Genomic DNA, 17,423 nt, shown 5'->3' with positions numbered 1-17,423 from the left:
GTACTTTGTCTAAGAGAGGTAAAAGCCAGGCTCAGTGGTTCACACTTGTAATCCCAGCACTTTCGGAGGCTGAGGTGGGAGGATTGCTTGACCCCAGGAGTTCAAGACCAGCCGGGGCAACATGGCAGGACTGCATCTCTGCAAAACATACAAAAATTAGCCAGGCATGGTGATTCACACCTGTAGTCCCAGCTACTCAGGAGGCTGAGGTGGGAGCATCACTTAAGCCCAGGAGGTCAAGGCTCCAGTGAGCCATAATCACAGCACTGCACTGCAGCCTGAGCAACAGAACAAGGCACTGTCTCAAAAAAAAAGAAAGAAAAAAGACTTGTATGTGGTTTGTAGGAATGTAAGAATAACTAACTTTGGTGGGAAGAACTGGTGTTTTGGAAAAATTACGCAAAGCACACCTCTGTTCTTGAACCACTGTTCTAAGACCTGGGGAAGTAAAGGGGGGTAGGAAGGACAGGAGACGTTTCCAAGATGCCCAGGTTGCTAAGTCCGTGACTGTATACATTTCACATTTTATATATGGAAAAGCTTTTTGGGCCCTTACTTTGACCATGTTGCATGTATTATACACACAATTCTAACTAGACTCGTAGAAGGAACAGTTAAACACACTGTCAGTGAGAGCTCTGATGAAGATAAAGTATTTGTGTTCAAATAGATTATAGTAGGCACCAGAACTCAAATCACTGTAGTTTATGGATCACTTAGCAAAGGAAAAAGAGCCCAGCATGCTTTAAAAGCTTACTGCTTTATAACCCAATTGTAACAATAAGAATTGTTTATGATAATGTTCTGGAACTGTGAAGAAACTACCAAATTTAATATTTTCTTAGCTTTTGTTTAAAATAGAAAATTGACAAACTTTAGAAAGGTTTCTATTCAACTTTGGATGTTAAAAAACAGGTAAGCATCTGTCATATGGAAAATTTTCATATATAGAACACCACATTACCTAAAGATGCTAGATAAATCCTAATAACAATTATTTATTATTGATTATTTCCATTTTTGCCACACATTTTCTATTTCAAATTTTGTTAAGTCTTACGTCTTAGGGGAAAGAGAATTGGTTTATCTAATGATGAATAGTCACAGTAGTATATGTTTTTGGAAAACATCTTTAGCAATCCTTGTTCACATTTCAAAAAACGTCTCATTCAAAAAGAACACCTTCATGCCCCTTTTTTTTTAATTTTGAAAGTGTTCTAAGAGAAGTTGGAATGTTTAGTCAAGGCAGACTATCTTGTCATTTTGTTTTACAGGAAGTATTGACTGCTTTAATGAAAACATTCTCGGGGATGAAAAGGTCTGAAGTCAGTTTTTGCCCCTGCTACTGACTTAGCTCACTGGGTCTTTGGCGCTGCCTCAATTATTTAGCTTCTTTGATTTTCAGGTTTGTTTTTTTTTTTAACCTATTAGTATGAAGGAATTGAATCAAATAATCTTTAAATTTACCTTAACTTGTAATAGTATTTGAATTTGAAAAATTCATACAGTACCAAACTATAAAAACCGTAAGTGCTACATTAAAATTGAGCTTATTTTTACTTACCTGGATATTTATCTGGCATGTCTGTAATGCTCAGTCTTTTGTGGCAGGAGGTCAGGATTATTCATTTTTTTTCACATTTAATTTTCATTACATTGGGCGGAGCAAAGAGTCATGCACCAGAGTACTGATGATTATGTTATTCTTTGGCTTTCAAATAGAATTGGGATCCAGGTTGTAATCGTCTCTAAATTCAAAATCTGGAGCAGAATCAGAAGAGGTTGACCACTGCTGCTGGGGTCTGGGGGTCTCTGGGAAAAGGAAACAGGGAGCTGACTATGGAAACTTTATGTTCCATGACTCCACTGGGGTACCTGAGGATCTTCCCTGTGGCTCAGAGGAGCCCCTCAAAGCAAACAGGGATGGCACAGGCCTGGAGGTAGAACTCGGGAGTTGGAAGGACGACCGCATCTGTACAGAGAGAACCTGAAAAGATGTTATCTTTCCATTTGTATCCCAGAATCCTGTGTAGGCACTCTTTATATGTAAAGGGCCAGGGTTGGCTTCTTGGCCTCAAAGTAGTCCAGTAAAAGTCTGCAAACTTGTCACCATCTGGAGACATTCTTGCCAGCTCTTCTTGCCCCTGTGCTTTGGACACTGGGCAGTTGCTTAGACTATTATTCCTGATTATTCTTCCTCAACTCTTCAAATTCAAGAAATTACCATTCTTTTAGGAAACTCTGGATCTCCCAGTCACTCCTTGATTTAATTAACCAGGCTGATGGTTTTTCTGGTTTCGTGGTTTATTTTTCCTTCTTTGTGTGCTGAGGATTTCTAGTAATTTTAGCCTGAAATCTCTCTCTCTCTGTTTTTATTCCTGAGTTTTCTCCTGAGATTCTTTTCACTGTAGCTGTATGGCCTAATTCTGGATTGGCAGGGAACTTGGACTTACTTTGCTCTAATGGAATCTAGGAGAGACAGAGTTGCCTTAGTGTTGAAATGTATTTGCTCCTCTCTGCTTCTAGTGGTCTCTTGCTGAATTTTTTCTTATATGCGACATCTTAAGAAAAGTGTAGCCTGTAATCCCAGCACTTTGGGAGGCCGAGGCGGGTGGATCACGAGGTCAAGAGATCGAGACCATCCTGGTCAACATGGTGAAACCCCGTCTCTACTAAAAATACAAAAAATTAGCTGGGCACAGTGGCGCGTGCCTGTAATCCCAGCTACTCAGGAGGCTGAGGCAGGAGAATTGCCTGAACCCAGGAGGCGGAGGTTGCAGTGAGCTGAGATCGCGCCATTGCACTCCAGCCTGGGTAACAAGAACGAAACTCTGTCTCAAAAAAAAAAAAAAAGAAAGAAAAAAAAGAAAAGTGTAAAGAAAATGTTAGTATTTCTGAAGATAATTTTTAAATTTGACATACAAGTTTTACCAAAAACATTCTCATGATACTAGCTTGATAAGAAATTTCATAGTTTCAAAAGTTTTTGTATGATCAGTTGATTTACTGAATTTTTGGTTACTAAGGATCTTTATTTTCCTCATTATACTTTATTTTCTAGATTTCCTACTATGAGCATGCTTTAGAATAAAAATAAGACACTGTTGAGTTGCATTCTATACTGCTAAACTTTGCATATCATTGTTTTGAAATGGCTAATTTTTTTTTTAATACAGCTTAATGATGCTGAAAATAAATATAAGATTTTGGAAAAGGAGTTCCAACAGTTCAAGGACCAGCAAAGCAGCAAACCAGAAATCCGTCTACAGTCTGAAATAAATCTTCTCACCTTGGAAAAGGTACACATGTTAATATTGGGCAGTTTAACTAGTCCCAGTGATCAATTTATAAAATCAATAAGTAATGTGTATACAATGTAATAATGTTTTGCTGTAGTGTTCTTAGGTCAAATAAGAACGCATCAGAGAATTTAAGGCACATGACATTATTAGTACTTGAATTTCTTGGCTTAGGTCAGTTGTAGCTTATACAAATTAGAGTCCTTGGTTGCAAACATCAGAATTGACTAACTCTAGTAAGGAAAGAATATGAAAAACTTTCAGGAGGCTGAAGAACTAGTTTCAGAATATGGGCAGGATAGGGGAAGCAAGGCATAGCCAAGATCCTATCAGAAAACAGTCTACTTCAGATGCTCCTGTTGGTGCTGTCACTGCCATGTCACTGGGTTTCCTACCACCTGATTCTAGTGTCACACTGTTGAACTTTGTTTTGTGGTAGCCATTGTGAACATTCTCTCCATGTATCACCCCTGTAGATTCAATGTCTTAGACAGGAATATTCATTTGAACCACAGACTTGCACTCTAGCTCTCAGCTAGGAAGAAGGGATAGTTGTTCTATTTTGTTTTCTGTGATTGGAAGCCATGGTCCACCTATTATTTAAATTGAGATTCTCCACAAACAGAATGGTCAGGTGCTAGGCATTAAAAATGTGTAATGTGCAATAGACACTCTAAGTTTGACAATATGTGTTCTTGCATTTTTAGGCATGATTAAAAAAAACACACCATTCAGAGGAAAATAACACAAATAATACATGGGAAAATTACCTTTAAAATATAAGGATTTAATTGTGCCAGCCATTCCCTATCTTTTCCTACTCAGCTTTGTATTCAAGGCTTCCTTGCCCTTGTAGACTTGCCACCAGGGGGCACTAGCAGAAGACTGGTGGGCGAGAGTTGGATCTATGCTGGGATAGTTTTTTCCATCTCTTTCTCTACTTCATTTTCTCTGACAGTAGTTGAATGTTTTTATGGTTCCATGTTGTCCCATCAGAGAGCTCTGCTCTCCAGCTTCCTTCGGGCCATCCTCACTGTGGTTCTAGTTCACTGGACAACAGGGCTCGGGTGAGCATTTCCTTTGGGCATTGATATGGTTTGGCTCTGTGTCCCCACTCAAATCTCATCTTGTAGCTCCCATAATTCCCACATGTTGTGGGAGGGACCTGGTGGGAGATAATTGAATCATGGGGTGGATCTTTCCTGTGCTGTTCTCCTGATAGTGAATAAGTCTCATGACATCTGATGGCTTTAAAAAATGGGAGTTTGCCTGCACCAGCTCTCTCTTTGCCTGCTGCCATTCATGTAAGATGTGACTTGCTCCTCCTTGCCTTCTGCCATGATTGTGAGGCTTCCCCAGCCATGTGGAACTGTGAGATCTCCATTAAACCTCTTTCCTTCGTAAATTTCCCGGTCTTGGGTTTATCTTTATCAGCAGCGTGAAAAGACTAATACAGGCATCCTGTTGAACTCAAAAAGTTTCAAATGTTGGAGCATTTTGGATTTTCAGACTAGAGATGCTGAACCTGTAGTATTAGTTTACAAAATAAAATAGGGCTGATAAAAGAATGCTGGAAATATGGGTAATTTTTGGCCATTGGGGGAAGGTCTTAGATGATAAAGGTTCAAATTTTATCTGGTAAGAAAAGTCAGAGATTACTCCCAAGTTTGTAAGATTGGCATAATGGATGTTAATAGAAGTGAGTTTTGATGAAGACCATGGTAGACTCGTAATCAGAAAGTAGCACTGTGGGGTGAGTGCAGTGGCTCATGCCTATAATCCCAGCACTTTGGGAGGCCAAGGTGGGCAGATTGCTTGAGCTCAGGAGTTCAAGACCAGCCTGGGTAACAGGGAGAAATCCTGTCTCTACAGAAAAATATGTCTATACACACACACACACACACGTATACATGTATATACACATACACAAATATATACATGTGTGTGTAAATATACACTAGGTGTGGTGGCATGCAGCTGTTGTCCCAGCTACTTAGGAGGTCGAGGTGGGTGGATCACTTGAGCCCAGAGAGGTCAAGACTGCAGTGAACCCTGATCGCACCACTGCACTTGAGACTGGGTGACAGAGCAAGAGCTTGTCTCAAAAAAAAAAAAAAGTAGCATTGGGGAGTGAGAGATTTACGTGTTTGTAAAAATGGACTAAATAATAACAATCACAGCCAAGAGTACTTTGAGAGAAGTAGTCTGGTGTCTGCTAAAGTGTGGCAAGAAAAGAAAGACTTTGGAATAGCTTCATAAAGCCAGCTCTCAAAACCTTAAAGTTTACGTTGAGATACTATAATCTGATACTAGGCTGTGGATTCAATTCCTTTAGGAACTTTTAATACTTATTGTGTGATTTTATATGTATTTCAGAACTACCATAATCCAAACTAGATTCTAAACCTTCCAAGGCAGAAAGTGTATTATAGTTATTTTCATATTACCGATTCTTAGGACAATATCTTGTATGTTATAGCACTGAGTAAACGTTTGTTAATCATGATTATGAACCAGCACCGTCTTTGCTACTCAGAATTTTCATATATTCATTTATTCAGCAAAAATTAACAGAGGGCATGTTGTCATCTTGGCACAAAACTGTTTTGAGATGTTAAGTTGCTGCTAATCACTTCACCAGCTATTTATTGAGTATCTTCTGTGTTCCTAGGATAATTGTTGGTCTTGCATTGAACAAGACCAATTCCTCAGGGAGATCCATTATAGAGAGAGTAAACAAATAAATGAACAAGATCATTTTTGTTTATGTCAAACATAAAAGTAATAAAAAGAGTGATGTCATATTGAATGTGGCAATGTAGGTGGCCGGATCAGGATAGATACCATTCCACATAAGGTGGTTAAGAAAGGCCTCTTTGAGCAGGTAACTAATATTTTAATTAGGGATCTGTGAGAAGATAAGGAGCTAGCAATGTGAAAAGCTATGGAAGGTGTGTCCAGGGAATAGCTGCAAAGGAATTGAAGTGGGACTAAGCCTGGATTGTTTGAGGTTGAGAATGAAGGCCATCCTAGAGTGTGAGGGACGAAGAATGTACAAGATGAGATTGAAAGTATGGGCCATTAAAGCCATCACAAGGAGTTTAGGTTTTTATTCTAATAGAGTTAGACAATAATAGTAGTTAACAGTATGAACAAGAGCCACATCAGCTTGGTTCAAATCCTAGCTCTGCCACTTACTAGCTTTTTCACCTTGGGCAAGTTACTTTACTTCTCTGTACTTATTTCCATATCTTTTAAATGGAGGTAGTAACAGAATTAAAAACTTAGTATTTGTAAAATGCTAAGCACAGAATCTGGGACTTGTTTTACTTAAATCCTGTGTTTGTAAATATAAGAGTTAAGTACATAATGAGATACCGTTGAAGAGTTTTAAGGAGAGTAACGTATCTTTACATTAAGGGGAAAAAAATCATTCATCTAGTGTGTAGAAAATATGTGTTAGAGAATAAGACCTGTCTCTTCAGCTTGTGACCTGTGTATTCAGCTGCCTACCCAACATCTTTTCTTGAATGCCTTAGAACAGTAGTTCTCAAATTTTTTGGACTCAGGGCCCCTTTATTGATAATCCCTCTATTAGAAATGGTGGAGGCCAGGCGGAAACCCATGTATAACATATATAACATTTTTATGAAAAAATAACTATTTCTTGAAACAAAAATTGAGAAGAATGACATTGTTTTACTATTTTACAAATCTCTTTAGTGTCTGGATAATAGACATCTGAATTCTTATATCTGATTTTGAATTCACTCTGTTGTAATATTACACATCATGTAGCCTCTGCAAAACTCCAGTGTACATTCATACAAGAATGAAAGTGGAAAAGAAAAATCATCTTTTGGTATTATTATGAAAATAGTGTCCATCTCCCGGACTGTTGGAGGTCAGTCTTTAAGATATCCCAGAATGTCTAAAACTAAACTCAGTCATCTCCCTGAAATGTATTTTTCATCTAATGTTTCTGAACTCAGTAAATGTTTCTGTAGCCTGTTAACTGCCAAGCTATCCTGGGGTACTCTTATCCCCACGTTGATTTAATTGCAAAGTCTTATTCTTTTTCTTACATATTTAGACAGTCTCTTCATTCATTCACTACCAGCAAACTTGAATCCAGCTGCACATTTTCCTCTTCTCTTTTGATAAAACTAAGTATTAAAATATTTCTGTGTTTATAAATATAAATTCTGTAGTACCTACCAGAAATATTTGAAACACACATTGGATAATGTCACATCGATTTTCACAAGATCTATTACGTGAGTGTCTAAGAGTACTTTAATTTTATCTTGGGCAAATTTAAAGACCAGAAATCAAAATTGTAACAAAGGTGTTATCTTATTTATCTCTGAATATAGACTGGTTGACTAGGTAATATCCACAGTAAAAATAAATTTTAAATGATTTTTAAAAATTCCTTCCAACTATGCTTTTACCAAAAGGATAAAAATCATTAAACATATTAAAGGTATAAGCAGTACCGTGAAGCTTGCATTGAGAGAGAAAAGTACATAATTTAATTGCCTTTATTTTAGACTTAATACATTCATCCAGCATGTTTAAGTGCCTAGTGGAACAAGGCTTTTCAGCTCTTCTGAAAATTCTCTGTAAATCTTTTTGGAGCCAGAAGAGGGCAGAATCTTATTTCTTAAAATAGTGACAAAGAGATAAGCACAAAAAGAAAGATACAAGTTAAAAAGTATCTGATTTAATTTGAAAGCTCTGGTTATGCCTGATTACCTATTCTTTTCAGTGTAATATGCATATTCCCTTTTTTTTTTCACTGAAATGATCTAAAAATAAGTTAACATAAACATATAGTTTTAGCAAATGTAATTAATTCTTGATTCTTTTTACAGGTTGAGTATCCCTTCTCCAAAATGCTTGGGACCAGAAGTGTTTCCAATTTTAGATTTTTTGAATTTTGGGATGCTTGCAATGTATTTACCTGTTTAGCATCCCTGATCTGAAAATCTGAAGTCTGAGATGCATTACTTATGTGTCATGTCAGTGCTTAAAAAGTATTGGATTTTGGATTTTTGGATTACGGTACTCAACCTGTATTGTGTAAGAAGTGAATACTAGTTTATGGTTTTCTTTTAGTTAGGAGATCTACACACACACACACATACATATAAATAATTGAGATGTAAAAAATGAAATGATGTTGAAACTATTTCCTTCTGTTTGTAAAAAAATTTAAAAAAAAATGAAATATGGAAGACATGTAATTTAGTAGGGCCTACGGAGGTTGAAAAGACTGAAGATATATTGAAACAATGTAGATATTTTTAATCAAGTTGAAATTTATGTATGTAAGAGTATTTCGTGGGTATCTACTATATGCCATCCCTGACTTGGGGCAAATGGGAAAGATAAGAGAAAAACCAAAGACAGCAAGAGAAAAAGTACATTATCCTTTTGAGGCTTCACTTAAAGAGTTTGTAAAGTAATTGGGAGATGACTCAGGGAGATGACTCAAGGTCATTCCTAAATGACCTTGAGTAATCAAACACCAAGGAATGTGATAGACACCATTTGGTGTTCGGAATCTAGTAGTTTTAAGACAGCTTCATGTAGAGGTAGAATCTGAGCTGAGCCTTAAGATTTAGGTAAGCAGAGGAAAAAAGTATTGGCAGGCTCAAGTCAGGAAGTAACTTGGGCAAAGAGTGGGGAAGCCACAGGGGACAAATCTGGTTGGAGTAAGGTTTCCTGTTGAGGAAAGCAGGTTGAGCAGGTAGGACAGATACTATATTTTGGAATGCCTTCAATCCTAAGCAGAGTAGTTTAGGTTTAATACTGTAGATAAATAGTAGCTACGGTAGATTTATTTAATAGGGGTTTTTATAGGATTAGTAGATAGAATAGATTTGAGGCTGGGGAGGCTGAAGAGACAAGAGAACCTCTTACAGTCAAGATGAGTTGAGAAGAACCTAGGCTAACGAAGTAGCAGTAGGAATAGAAAGGAATAGAATTTGAAAATATTCCAGGAGAGAAATCTAGAGTTCTTTGTGACAGAATTGACCTGGGAATAGCAGATTAAGAGACAATGCCATACTTCTAGTAGAGAAATAGAATTGTAGGTATATCAAGGGTAGAAATAGGGAGATTGGAAACCAGTGAATTTTAGTCTGTGTTTTTAATTTTACTAGCCTCTGAATGGACTGTAGGTCTTGAGCTGAGTTTTTCTTTCAAGAGTATATAACTTGGCTTATGGTTTATTACCTCAATCATGACCAAGAAAACCTAAAGAAAAATATAAGTACAGAGGCTTCCAGAAGTTTAAATTGACTTCTGGAAGGGCTCTGAAGAACCCAAGGTCTTTGAATGCCTTAAAATTATATCAAAATTTTAGTTGTGTTCATTTTTTTCTGGGAATTGGGTCCATATATTTCTTTAGAATCACATAGACATTTATATCTTAAAAAAAAAAAAAGAAATCATTGATTTGGGGATAGGAATGAATTAGAATGAGGTTTGTGTCTCAGATTTACTTGCTACAACATTTTATTAAGAATAAAGAAATTATAACTATATATGTGTTTTAAATTAGTGTGACTTTGCAAATGTGAATTATTTTAATAATTGTGGCAGAACGTATATAATCTATCCACAGTTCTTTTCTGATGGTGCATTGTGTATAAATAATCCCTCTAGGTTTATCTTTGGCCTAACCCTCATTTTTGGGCTCATCAAGTATACTAGACCATCTAGTATCTAAGACCCATGGACATGATTGCTTATATAACTGAATACTATCTTTTATCTCACAGCTACAAAAATAATTTTTTCTTTTCTTTTGAGTTATGGCTTCTTGTTAAATGACGAGGTAGTATGGCATAAGTAGAAGAGATGATCTTTGATAATCTCAGCAGTATTATTCAACTTAAGATACTTGAGTCTAGTTGTGAAATGTCAACACATTTAAATCCAAGCACTAAGAATTTGTAAAGCAGAAAAGACGTTGACTCCATGTAGTCATCTATTACTGCAGAAAATGTTCTGATCTTTTGTGAAGGGAATTTGGCCATCTGCTTTTCCTTTCATTTTATTTTCATATGAGTTTTCTGAAGTTGGAATTTTTAGATAGTGTCTTCATTTTTGTTTTTCTGTAAAACATTAGAAGCTATATGTATGGGAAAAACTAGACTTGATGTAAAAATTAGTCTGGTTCAGAGTAACAGAGTTTTACTATAATTCAAACAGATTATTACATTATCACTTAATAGTAAAACTGTCTGTTGGCTACATGAATTTGTTTGGTACTTGGTTTGAAACACTGAGTACATTCCAAAACATAGCCAAGTTGGCTTCAGTTCATGTACAACAGATTGCCTGCTGCAAGTATAAATAATCATATTTTTTAATTGAATCACTTTAGTATTTTTCTTTATATAGTTGAGGAAAAATAGAAAATAGAATGTGTGTTATTAAGGAACATTATTTTTCTTACTCTTGGTTTATTTTAACATTCTTAAAATATTTTTGACTTTGTACTCTTTCTTAGGCTTTCTGATAAAACATTTCACTGTTTTCGGAGTTCCAGGATTTTGCCAAAATATAGTTATAAAAGCATCTGTACTGGCTGTCTTCATAAGACAAAATTCCATATGAAGATAGGCCTCCAAAAGGAAACTTTGGCTTCTAAGAGTTAGGGTGCCAGTTAAATTGGAATGTTAACAGAACTGCTTTTTGTAAAAAATGAATGTATTTCTCACTCTATGATCTTTATATAATATATATGTTTAAGTACATTTATAGTAACTGTCTGGACGTTAAGACTAATTCGGTTCTTTTTAGGATAGACTGTTAGGCAATAAAAATAAGACTATATTTTAAACAAGAAAATGTTCATGTGCCATAATATTTATAGTAAATTATATAACAGTTTTAGATGATGTCGTATGTTACACTGTATAAACTCTTTTCTTAAGCCAGACTCTTTGTATATATTATCTTTCAGTGGTTGTACACAGTGGTATAGTGTTTCACTTGATATCATTTTAATCACTGTTAGGTTGAACTTGAAAGAAAGTTGGAATCTGCAACTAAGTCTAAACTGCATTACAAGCAGCAGTGGGGACGAGCTTTGAAAGAACTTGCCAGACTTAAACAGGTATGTAGTTTATAGCTTATTCTTTTTTTATCTTTTTCCCTTGTTTCTTTGCAAGTTCGCATGTTTGGCAATATCTGTTACGTTCACTTGTCTGCATTTGAATATTACTATTTTTTGAGATTAGAGGCTTTTACAAAAATTTGTTGGCAAGATCCTTCTTTTTTATAGTTAGAAACTGAAACAATTAGGTCTTTAAAAAATTGCCACCTATCCCCTTCCCCAGAAGAAACTGGGAATAATTTATTTTACTTTCACTTATAAAACAACCATTCTTTTCTTTCTTATGATTAAACTTTCCACTGGGAGTGCCTTTTATGAGAACATTTAAGGATAACTTGAACATTTTCTCAAATTTAAGAATATATTTTAAATGTTATTCTTAAGAAGACAGAGTAATTCAGTTAAGAAAAGGAATTACAGGGAATTTTTGCATGATTTTAAAAGTTTAAAAACATTGATAGAAGTTTTCTGAATTCTTACATTTTTTTCTTTCCTGCTACCAATCAACAAACACTGTTAGCGTCAGAAGAAATTAATCTTAATTTTGGTCATATTTGGTCTTAATCATTTGAAGAAATTATGAGTAAGATTTTTATTTTGAATCTAACCCTTTAAAGAACCCTTTTCTTTAAAGAAAAGCGAACTTAGAATAAACTAATCATTATTATATCTTTATAATATTTAGGTCAGTTTTCTTTTGAATGAAATTTCACACATAGGGTCTTTCAGGTTTGTATTTTTCTTAATATGTCTCCATAACCATCAAATACTATTAAACATTGTTATGGTATTATATTAAATGCTTACCACTTTCATAGAGTTCTATTAGTCTAAATGAGAATTAAAAACTAGTAGATAGTTTGTCCTAACATACATGATAGAGGAGTTGGGATTGTAAGCATTACAAATGAAGACAGGTAGATATATATAAATATAAAATAATGTACCATGTGACTATATTATATAAATGCTGACAAGACTAAGGATAGACATTATGTGTAGTACTAAGAATCTCCTGTATTGAAAGCACTGTCTTACATGTACAATAAGTATAAAATAATACTATACCAGATGTAAATATATGCAAGACATTGACCTTTCCATCACAGAGCTTGCAATTTAGTAATAAGGAAGAAACAACTATAAATATAAAATTTACTACGTAATAGTAAGAGCCTTGACAAAGACCATATAGAGTACTCAGGAGGAGAAAGTACATCTATTTAATAGGATTTGGAAAGGTGTCATAGGAGAGGAGCTATTTGAGATAGACCTCTGGAGATAGATACTTAAGATTTTAGTAGAGTAATTGGTTGTGTTTTAGGAAAGTAGTGGGGGAAATGTAAATACAATAAATAGAATGATCACAGCAAAGAGGCATGAAGTGGGAGAGGATAGGCCGTTCTTATAAAACAGAGGAGGGCCCATTTTCTAAGTCATTTCTGGCAATAAGGGCTGGAACTTAAGTAGTAACAGTAGGAATGCAACAAGAAGAGTCTTGTCAAAGATGATGCCAAGGGCTCCAGCTTCAGTGTGTGGTCCGGTTTTGGAAGTATAGTTACCAAGAAGCTGTTTGGAGGGTGGGAAGGAGATAGGATTTGCAAATTGGATGTTTTAATTTGTACAGAATGAAATTTGGCTACCAGTTAGAAATATGGATATGTTGTTGGGAGAATGATTGGCTTTAAAAATACATATAAAGGAGTCCTTTGCAGAGGTACTGTTTAAAGTTATGCCAGCTAGAACTTAGAATTCTTATGTTTAAGATAGAGAAAAGAAAGCTAATGAAGGCAATAACAAGCAGAGAAAGTGAAGATCATTATAATGATGCAGGTAGAGCAATTAGTATGTATCAGAGGCTTACTTTGTGCCAGGGTAGCATTAAGCCCTGCAGAATTTATCATTTAATCCTGACAAAGATCGCTATATAGCAGGTAATATTATTCACATTTTATTTGGTTGGTGCAAAAGTAAAATGGTAAAGGTGCAAAAGTGAAAGCAGCAAAAACCACAGTTACTTTTGCACCAACCTAATAGATGAAGAAACTGAGACTAAAAGAAGTTAATTTGCATGTGATCACATAGGTACTAAGTGATAGACCTAGCATTGAAAGCTTTTGATGAATACAGCTTCAGGCTCTTTTCCTTTCATGATACTATGGTCTCAATCCATCGAAGTCAAGGAATGAAAGAATTTCGAGAAGAAAGTTAGCCACTCTGACAAGATTATTGAGGCAGGGGTCATTGTGAGTTGATCTGTCCTAAGAAGGAAAATGGCATCATTGACCACAAGAGAGACCAGGTCTGGTAATGAGAATTAAAGTGATTTTGAGAGAGAAGCAGCTAATACATAGTCATGATGCCAAGATAGTTAAGTTGCATATGGTATAATAGGACTCCCTGTGGAATTGGGGCCAAGGAAATAATATGATGAGAATAGCTGTTGAAAGTAACAAGACATAAACTCCATCAGAAGCAGCATAAATAGTAGTTAAGAACATGGCTTTGGAGTTAGGAGAGCTAGGTTGAATTTTGGTTCTACCTCTGACTTTGGGAATTTACTTTCTCTGATTAGTCTCTTCATTTGAACAACGAGAAATTTTCTCACACAGGTTATTCTGAGAAATGAGTGGTTTTTAAGTGTTTATTTAATACAGTGTTTGATACATAGTATGTGCTCAGTAAATGGTAAGTAACTTGTTAAAAAGAGATTAGCCATAAAGGTGTTCTGTGGGGTGGTGCATTCAGTCTGTGGGGACCTAATTGGACAGTAGCTTTACTCTAGAGGGCTTTGTGACTAGAAATTCTTGAGTGTGCATAATTGGGGGATGTTTTCATGCAGTGATAGTTATAATAGACATTCTGTAGAAAATGTACAGAAGAAAAAAATATGTAAGGGCTAAATGTGCAGATGTGCAAGAGTGTCAGTAGGTAAACTCTGAGTTGGAGTATAAAGGAATGTGAATACATTGAGATGAAGAAACATCTATAGTTAATTTGCTCATTCTTTCCTTCATTCAGCAAGTGCTTACTGAGAACCTGCTATGCACTTTATACAATGGGATGCTATGTATATAGCAGTTCCTCCCATGTGGAACTTAAAGTTCACCTAGGAGGACTGATAGAGTATAGCAGCGTGGTAAGAAATGTAAATGAAGTCAGCAAGTATTAGAAAAGCCAGGGGACCACTGGGGGCTATCACCACATTTGTCACTCAAAGCTAAGGAAGAAATATTTCAAGAGAAAATGCTTCAAATAACTCTTCTAGGCGGGAAATCATTTTAAGTTTTTAAATGGAGAGTAGATGGGGAAGAAGTGGAAGATAGAGCTTCCATTGAAGAAGCTGAGCAGTGAACAGTAGCAATGGTAATTCATCAATTACGAATTACCCAAATCAGCTGAAAAGGTGGGAAAATGTTACCTATTGGTTAGGGCATTTTCTATAGAGAACTGAATAATTGTTAACTATTGAAACTGAATCTCATTATAATTGACATGTTTTTTATTGAGAAGTATCTGTGGAAGAACTTTTTACCTTGTCATGTTCATATATGTCTATTAGAGATTACATTCTTTAAGTTTTTCACCATTTGAGTTAGTTTCAAAAAATGTAAGTAAACAATGTTCTGAATAGAATCCCCTATATTCCTGGGTTTTGCTTAGTTTTACACTGGGGTATTGAAGTAGTCTACTTTAAAAGAAGATTCAGTGTGAAAGGCTCCAATGCAAGAATCCCTCCTTTCTAACACACACATCCTCATACACTTTTGTTATCTTCTGGATCTTTCCATTTAATCCATTTTCTATTTTACCTTCTTCTTATTTCCTGCCCTCTTGCCCAAAAAGCATTGCAAAGTAATTTTAGCTATTTGATTCTAATAAGGAGGATATCACAAACATTCAGATACCTTCTTTGACTTGAGTTACTATAAATGTAAAGAAAAGGAAAAAAAAAGTGTTAAATTAGTGGTTCAACTCTGAAACTTACAATCCATGAAAGAAAATTTCTTTGAGTGCAGAGATGTTCATTGCTTTTTCATTCCAAACCAATTTTAATCCTTATCCCACAAACTTTCTGCTTTAGGGACAGAAAGACTGTAACCAAATTTTGAGGTCACTAGGAATCATTGATGTTCTGCAGACTACCCTGAGATGCAACACTTTAAGAAGAAAAGTAATAGACCTTGGTATTACCATAGTGAATTGGGCTCTGCCACTAACTGTTTTAGTAAGATTAAAATTAATAACTTCATCAAATTGGCACATTTCATGTGTGTAAAAATTCAAAATTTTTTCCTTCAACTTTTTATTAAAAACACATTTATTGTGCTTGAATATAATTTTGGAATCATCTATCTAGTTTTGTTCAGAAGATTGTTTGTGTAACTTCTTGTTTAAATTGGATTAGTACCATGTTAATTTTACATTGCCTCTGGTGAATAGCCATGGGGCTGTAATCTCTGCCAGTAATTTGTCACATCAAAACCCTCTGGAGGGCTATACAAAACATTTGTGTAGTACGGATTAGACGGTGAAAGCCATATCTTAGTTTGTTAATAAATGTTAATGACAAAACCCAGCTGGTAAAGCTTGGAAATAAGACCTAATGCTTGATGCCCATTGCCAGAAGAATGTTTAAACAAAGATTTCCATTACTCAGAGGTGACCTAGGATAGTCAATTTGTGAATTAAAAAATGTAACCTTCTAATTATTCAGAAAAAACTTTTTCTTTTGATTCACAACCACAAAAGTCTTTTCCCAGTGGTAAGCTTTTTTGTTCTTTGGTAACTGGGAAGGCAACAGCTGTAAAATATAAATAAGCATAACATAAAATGAGTCCTGATTTAGAAGACAAGGAAGTGATACTCTTAAGTTTGCTATCATGGGACAAAGTTAAAAGTTTTACTTGTTAGACTTGTAAGAGGTAATTTAGTTTCCTTTTTTTTTTCCTTCAAGATATACTATAGAAATATTTTAAAACCAAAACAAATACTTGAATGGCATTGGTTTACAAATACTCAAGTGAAGTTGTCTGTTTTCCTACTTGTGCTCTAAATGATAACATGTTTGCCTATTTACTTAAAAACATTTCTTGACACGTTAGAATATCATTATGTAAGCAGAATAAAACCTACAACTTTATAAACAATAAATGATGCATTGTTATGAAGTATGCATTTGTTGTAGAAAATGTAACAATTTTATGTCAGATATTTTCAAAGTAGGTATGTTTGTTTCCAGGACAGGAAAGAGAACTAATGTTTTGGGAAGGATTGTGGGTCCCTTACCATATTTGTGCACAGTAGATCTGTTTAAAACTGAGCTGATATATTTAGTTAAAACAACACAGACTTCATTGGCTGACATTAGCACTATCTTGTCCAGCCTCTTGCTTATCCGCTCTGAGTAATTAATTTGATTAATTTATATGTAATTTAGCCAAGGATGGGATGTAAATCTTTGTTTAAGAAAACAGTTGGAGGTCCAAGTCTTGGTTAAAAACTGTGTCTTGAAACCATCCAGGCCCTCCTACTGACTTGTCAGCTCTGGGTTATTTTCAGAAAACTTTACTTGAGTTCCTTAGTTTAGTTGTAAGTTTTTTCCCACAGACTTACATGGTATGTGTGAGTGGGAGAGTAACTAGTGGCCACTTTTTAGCCGCTGTTTAGTCTAGTGTATGTATGTTTACATCTCCTCTCTGGATTTATAGGCAGCCAAGGCAAAATAAAGATTATGCTCACTTGATTGAGGAGCCTTTAACCCAGAGCACCTGGCACTGGAGAGGACTTCTTTCACTAACCTCTAATTTGTGTGTGTGTGTGATTATTATTAATGCCCTATACTTGATTAAAAATTCAAAGCATTTAAACAATTTTCTTATTTTAGAAAATGTTAAATTTTATCAAAAACTTAGTTTTACAGAGTAACATAAAGCTAATTAAATCAACTTTTATTACTTCTCCTGCTTGTAATCATACTCATTGTAAAA

At 35.2% G+C, this 17,423-nt stretch overlaps 1 protein-coding gene across 3 annotated transcripts in view; it reads left to right on the top strand.

Annotated features, from left to right (window-relative positions):
* Nucleotides 1-17,423, top strand: part of CEP120 (centrosomal protein 120) — a 77,870-nt gene that overhangs the window by 41,538 nt on the left and 18,909 nt on the right. For 2 of the 3 annotated variants that reach the window (XM_012448320.3, XM_064366222.1), the window contains 2 exons: nucleotides 3,177-3,299; nucleotides 11,335-11,433. In XM_012448320.3, coding sequence (XP_012303743.1) covers nucleotides 3,177-3,299; nucleotides 11,335-11,433 — 222 coding nt within the window. Of the gene's footprint in view, nucleotides 1-1,274; nucleotides 1,406-3,176; nucleotides 3,300-11,334; nucleotides 11,434-17,423 lie in introns of those variants that run through there. The other variant, XR_010338722.1, reaches the window with a different exon arrangement.

This window comes from Aotus nancymaae, unplaced genomic scaffold, assembly GCF_030222135.1.
Source record: "Aotus nancymaae isolate 86718 unplaced genomic scaffold, 86718_ANA_hifiasm-v0.15.2.pri h1tg000064l_0, whole genome shotgun sequence".
NCBI classification, from domain to species: Eukaryota; Metazoa; Chordata; class Mammalia; order Primates; family Aotidae; genus Aotus; species Aotus nancymaae.
This window is presented reverse-complemented; position numbering and strand designations above follow the sequence as displayed.